The 6,843-nt window shown below is 37.0% G+C and overlaps 1 protein-coding gene across 1 annotated transcript in view; it reads right to left on the bottom strand.

The window, feature by feature from the left end:
• Nucleotides 1–1,980: 1,980 nt before the first annotated feature.
• Nucleotides 1,981–6,843, bottom strand: part of pign (phosphatidylinositol glycan anchor biosynthesis, class N) — a gene marked incomplete in the record, with an annotated part of 19,385 nt that continues 14,522 nt past the window's right edge. Inside the window, 6 exon segments of the mRNA XM_014008462.1 lie at nt 1,981–2,778; nt 2,934–2,986; nt 3,125–3,167; nt 5,915–5,988; nt 6,251–6,326; nt 6,758–6,813. Of these exon segments, the coding sequence (XP_013863916.1) occupies nt 2,655–2,778; nt 2,934–2,986; nt 3,125–3,167; nt 5,915–5,988; nt 6,251–6,326; nt 6,758–6,813 (426 nt within the window).

The raw sequence follows: 6,843 nt of genomic DNA, 5'->3' as shown, positions 1-6,843 counted from the left end.
GTGTTGGGACATTCTTTTGAACAGTGGCTGCTGTGTTAATTAGGTGTCAACGATAGCCATGTGATGTGAGTATCTGTCACATGGAGGCAGGGCTTAAAAGCCTGAATTTTGCCTGAAACTCTCAGACTGAAGAAGTCTCTTGGAGGAGAGATGAAACGTTTCATTAGAGAAGAACCCGTCCAGAAGACCTATACAATTTTTTTTCTTTTTCACAGACCCTAAAGTTAACCTTTAATCCTGATTCCTCATGTTAACCTCATACGTCACGCAAACCCGGAAAAGCCGCAGGCGGCAAGGACGGACGTGCGGGGTACCCCCAGCCCAAGCATCAATATGTAATGAGTCAGACATGAGAATGTGTTCGAATATCCAGCAATTAAAGTCTATGTAAATAAACCAAGTATTACAAAGAAATGTTACCTTTGAAATAGTTTATTTTTGCTGCATTTAATCACGAATACAACATACAGAACCTCATGTAATAAATGTAGTGATATTAAAACAATATCAAAAATAACACATTCTGCCTCCTATTTCACACAATTATTATTTTGACTTCTCTGACTTGCCAAATTTTTAAACAATTTTATTTTCGATTTCATAGTTTTATCTTCAACTGATTGTAGTTTTAACAGTCTTGGATGTTCAAGATTCTGACGTTTTAGATACCACACGTCTAACTAAAAGAACTTATAGTACTTATAGTTCTTAGAACTCATAGTAATTAAAGTAGAAAACAGGGGGTTTGGCGCTTAAGTTATGAAAAAAAAAACAACTGGCGGACTGAACTTTGGTCACCGGCCCACGGGCCGTCAGTTGAATAGCCCTACTGTATAATCTTGTTTTGGCGCATGGAAAGGTGCAAGAAAACTTTAGGAAATTCTTGGGTGGTTAACTTTATAGACTGTGTGTTGACCAGAACGTAGAAGTTGACACAATTTCCTGGATTTATGAAAAGTGTGACTTACTTTCTTTAGGCATGACTTCTAAGRCATTTTCCTTATGGTTAATGTTAGGAGGCATTGGGCTACCACAGTATGACACAACACTTAGCCTAGTTGGTGTCCATCTTTTGAGATCTCATAAACACAGATAATAATGCTCCATCAGCTTTAGCATATTATCAAGTATGAGCCAGCCAGACAGTTGATAATATCACACCCAAGCTGAGTCTATTTCAGAAATCTAAGCGTTAGAACTGCACTTTCATTTTCAAAATACTTACAGTTTCCACACCAGAAAAGTGGCTGTGCTTAACAAACCCTCCAGTGGTTTCAGGCTTGTTTTGAGTCTGGCTGATCCAGTTTGATACAAACATTTATTAACAAAACAGTTAATCCTGTTAGGTTAATGTGTCACCAGCTCGCCTTGCAATTCCTATGAAATGGCAGTTTGCTCAGAAGTTTAAACTGCAGCAAAGAACCACGAGCGGTAAAGATCCTGACAGGATTCCAGAACAGGTGAACTGGACCAATCAGCAAACACAGACTATGGGAAAGGAAAAGCAACATGTGCATCCAGTCACCAGTACTGCCACATGGTGACTACAGATGCTATAATGCCTTGAATTTATTCTTAGCCCAATTTATTTTGTTTTAATTTTAAAACACTAACATTGACTGTGAGCTCATTTTAAACAATGTTTATCTTTTTTTTAATAGGTGCATTTGTTGAAGAGCTGATAAATATGATCCAGGAAATCAAAATTCCTCATTTATGACTGCAAACAACAATAATAAAAAAAGACAACAATAAATTGGATTTTCTAACTGGGATGTAAAATATATCAGACAAAACTCTGGGAGAGTATTGTTAAACATTTCTCAACTACTAATGGAAATTGAGAACAAGAACAAATAAATAAAGAACAAACTAAGGATGTACTAAGTACAGCGAATGTTGTGCGTGATTTAAAGATTCAAAGATAAGATAGCATGGCTTTCTTGACGCAGCTCGATGAAACTAAGAAAGTGTTCAGTCTTGAAGGTCCAAAGATACTTTTTAATTTATTTTTCAGACATGAGCTCAAACAGAAACAACAAAAAAGTRTGCATTTATTGCTTATTAAAGACTAAATGTTTGTGCCTGTTCTGGTTGGTTATACTTTAAGTCATTTCTGAATTTTTACTTCTAATTTGCACACATGATGCTTAATTTGGGGCTTTCCCTTTATGTTGACTGACTTCTTCTGTAATATGATAGTACCTTATTCATAGCAGTTAGTATAGTATAGTCAGTATAGCCAGTGCAATTCCATTCTTACATTTTTATTTGCAAATATGAAATCACAAAAAAAAAACATCCATTTCCTCTATGGTAACATATTTCTGCCCCTTCAGTGGTAATCTGACATCTTGGCAAAGGTTAGTTTACAATAGAAGTCAGACTTATTAATGATTTATAGAAAAAAGTTCCTGAAACAGACACAATATATCGGTAAAAAGCCAAATGGCACTGTGCAAAATTCTTAAACCATTTTCTAAACCAAAATGTTACAGTTTAGTATAGCAATAAAACATCCGCTTCCTGTACATAAAAAAAAAACAAAACAATACAGTAATGCAATAATAAACAGATCTAAAAAAAAATCAAACAATACTAATTTTTTGTTGTGTTTTGGCTGTGTGTWCATTTGACAACACAAATAAATATTTTTAAGGAAAGTGCATCTTATGTTGTTTCCAAAGGATGAGTCTTTTTGAGGTGAGAAGGTGTGTGACCACACTGAGCAGCATTAAAAATATCGTCATCGACATCACAATCACATAATGGCTGATGCTGCAACAGACAGAGGGGGAAAATAAAAAAATAATGTTAAAATCTGGGAATCAAAGATCCTCCAAACAACCAGCACAGCCAGTGAAGCGCAGGACAACGTGATWATAATGACTATAATATAATAATTATGTTATTAATGATAATGTAACACTCACCTGGTGCCGATGTCCAACCARCTTCCATAGTCCTGCACCATGAAGAAGAAATGCTGAGGAGGAGGAGCATGTTTAACAATTTATTGCGAACAAATATTTGTGAAAATTTTTATTTATTTTTAGAAAAGATTATTGTAATGTTTGGTCCAACATTAAACCTGAACCTGTCAAACTGACACAAAATGTCTTACCAGAGCCATGACATCAGAGATGACCAGGACGATGAGAAACAAACTGGAAAACAGGGAATAGAAAAATAATAAAATAAATAAATTACAGGCTTGATAAGGCCCCCTTTGCACAACAGCTCAGAACACAGAAGGATCTTTAAGCATATATTAAAAACACTGAGCTCCACATTATGTGTATAGGATAAAACAAGATACATCCTTATGGATTTGAACATAAGCATCAGTTTCACRGAGTGCTGGTTTATCAATGGATTTGCAGATAGAGCATAAAGCTAGCATGAACAGTTTCAGTTTCAATTTTTATTCATTTCATTAAAACAAAACAAACAATTCTATATACAATATACAACAAAAAGAAAAATATAAAAAGAAAAATGAGAGAAAATATACTGTATATATACAGTATGTGTATATCAAAATCACAAATAAATTGAAATAAAAGGCAGCAGAGAGAAGAAAAAGATCTTATAATATCTGCCCCTTCTTATAATATCTGACAGGGTTTAGTCATCGAGAATCTAGAGGCCCACAATGCACTAGCAGCACTCCAAGTAAGGWTTTGGAAGGTTTCCCATCACACAGCTGCAATGAGTAATAGTTGTTCTCTATGCGCCCATAACTATCCCTCCTTTGTCAGGATGCGAAGCAAGAAGCGCTCGTTCTCTTCGTGGACAGGGCTGCTTGACAAGGAAGGAAGAAGGGTGGATGTGGTCGAGGTTTTGCACAAAACCACACAGTCACCTGCGTCCTCTAACGCTCTGAACTGTGTTTCCTTCTTTAAAGCAAGACCGAAACCAACCAGCATGATCAGAGGCTTTTAGGGCTTAAGCCCCGGATCAGGGATCTAAAAACACAGACCTGTTCAAAGCAGGGATTATAACAACTGAAATATTATTTCAATACTTTGGTTTCTCTGTWCTTTTTCTACAAGCGGCATTCATTTCAGGCTTGGCCTGAATTGTTYACGTCTGTGACAACGGGCCAAGTCACGTGATCGACCAAAATTATAACGTGTAATATCTCATAAATCAGGGGTATTCAATTAAAACTCACTGAGGTCTAGTTGCTAAACTTTCCGCTAGTAAAAGGTCCGAACAAAAGTCAGACTTTTGTCTTTTATGGTCTTGATCTGATATGTTCATATTTTCACTACTAACAAACGGCATTTTATAGTAGACAACATTTTATTTTACCATATTTGTAGTCTCAGGCAAATAATTTTAAAACCTTTATTTCAGAAAACAGAAACCTCAGAAAAAAAGTACATTTTAGAAGTGCAAACAGAGCCTAATAACCTTTTTTTGCTTTTATATCGAAGCCTGGTCAAACCTAGAGAGATGGAGACTTTCAGTTGAAGTGCTCAGACTTCAGCAGATAACTTTGCTCAAAAGAGCTGTACTTCGCTTCACATTGGCACTTTTAATTAATGCGACCGTTTCAGAGCATATGAGACAAACAGGTTTTGAACTGTCTGTTGGAAGAATGAACATAAATTTCTCTGTCCATTTATCTTTAAAACAGCAGTTTTCTGCATCAACTTTTCTTTTCTTGGAGCAAGCCATGCTGTCACCTCTTCTCTTCTCTGGTTAGCTCTCTGCATTGGTTGCGCAGGGTAAACAAACGACTTGATTGGCTCAACACTGTTGCCGTAATAACTGTAGTAGACGTAACCTCTAAACCTCCTAACTGCGACTCTGCTTGACTTTTGCAGGGAAAAAAATGCTCCATGAATATTATATAATTTTGTGAATTTATCAGATAGGGCACGGGTCCAGACAGAACCAACACTCGGTCCGGATTCGGACCTAGGTCCGCCATTTGGTGATGCCTGTCATAAATTATAGCGGCACAAACAGCTGTTTCAATGGCACAAACCTGCTCAAACAAAGCACTACAAAATTCGACTAGTTTGGTTCTTTTTGGAGCGAGCGGGTGGGATGGTGACCCCTGAATGACCCTTACAAATAATCTTTAATATATAAAAAAAAACCACAGCAGCACAAACGACAATTTCAAGTGCACAAACCCGCACAAACGAAGCACTAACCACTCATCCTATTTGCCTTTTTTTTCCCTCTGTGGTTCATTTTTTTTGGGAGGGGTTGGCTTCACTCAGCTCAGCYGAGTGGCACCACTTCAGCATCTGGCTGCTAAAGTATCCAGCTAGTCTGGGTTAATATTTCAGAATTTCTTTTTATTTTTAAGGAAAATTCCACAGATTGTGACAAGGGTGCAATAGTGCAGATGCGATATTTGTGTTGGTAGCAATGTGCTTGAATGACGGTTTGTTTAAAACGGCAGGAACACCTTCAATGAGCTCACCGGACAGCCATGAGATGGGGATTTTTTTGGGGGGTTGCAAGACAGTTTTCAACTTGAGAGTGCAGTGGATGACAGGGGCTTATCACAATCCATCTGTCCATCAAAATCCTTGATTGTTTTTGTCCATATAAGTCTTTTGAATCGATCTTTATCTGATTTGTCACCTAGGACCTATCTACCATGGGAGATACTGTACTACCAGGGACAATTTTGGTTGCAGACAGCTTCACTCCTAGACTGATTCGGGCACATAAACTTCTTCACCATGATAATGTGACRATTCAACAGATGAGTGACGAAATTTGTACTGTATATTTACACCTCCTTCATATCAAATACAGTGGAAATTTACTAAGATCAATTACTTGACAATCATCAGACCACAGAACTGATCCAAAAGCTTAATAACCTTTACAGCTGTGTTATTTTATAGTCAGTAGTAAGAAAAAAGAAAGTAAAAAAAATCACCTTCTTGATGAGAGCTGAGTCGCAACCTGGATGGTTTCAAATGTGCACATTACTGTGATAAATGGAATGATGACCTGCAAGAACGAAAAGCTGTTTCAGAAATGTTTATAAATMAACTGTAAACCACGAGGCATGTGTTTTTGATCAGGCCTTTATAAAACAGCCTAACTATAAACGCTGAACTGAACAGATCAAACCCATCTGCAGAATGAGAAGTGAAAGAAAAGGGGGAATTGAGACGGGGAATACATACAGAGTGAGTGCATTTAGACTGGAGCTTTTCARCAAGAAGATTTATTTATTGACATAAATGCTGTGGTTGTTAAAGTGCAGTACCTTCCACATCATGAGTCCTCCCATGATAAAGGGGTTGAAAACAGTGAGGAAGCAATAAACAGAGGCCGGGTCGAAGCTAGATAAAAAAAAACAGACAAAAAAGGAATAAGTACCAACAAACAAAACCAAACCTGAATCTTTAACATTGTTGAGAGAAAAAAAAATCAGTCATTAATATGATACTGTATATAAGAAAAATCTTGGTGCACAATAAATGTTACTTGAAACTAAACCTTATATGAGAAATGACACAAGGAACCATGTTGTTTAAAACAGTGCAAAAAGGCTCTGTGTCATTTATTTACACTTCGTTTGGCAGCTTCCTGTATTTAAACGACGGGTTACTAATTTGAAACGGCACAGCACTTTTGACACTACACACAGCAGCTTATCACTGCAATCAAACGAAAACCACAGCAACTTCCACATTCACACTTACAGTAAACGCCACAGGGTCACACGCATTTATAAAGACATGCACGCTAATGCTAACACACAACAACATACCTGTTAATGGATGCTATGTTCCCTGTGCCGAAGAAAGCTGTTATTATAAAAAAGACCTGGAATAAAAATGACGGTTAGGGAAAACT

This window comes from Austrofundulus limnaeus, unplaced genomic scaffold (genome assembly GCF_001266775.1).
Source record: "Austrofundulus limnaeus strain Quisiro unplaced genomic scaffold, Austrofundulus_limnaeus-1.0 Scaffold50, whole genome shotgun sequence".
In the NCBI taxonomy this organism is placed as follows: Eukaryota; Metazoa; Chordata; class Actinopteri; order Cyprinodontiformes; family Rivulidae; genus Austrofundulus; species Austrofundulus limnaeus.
The sequence above is the reverse complement of the archived record's forward strand: the minus strand, read 5'-3'. Positions and strand labels throughout refer to the sequence as shown.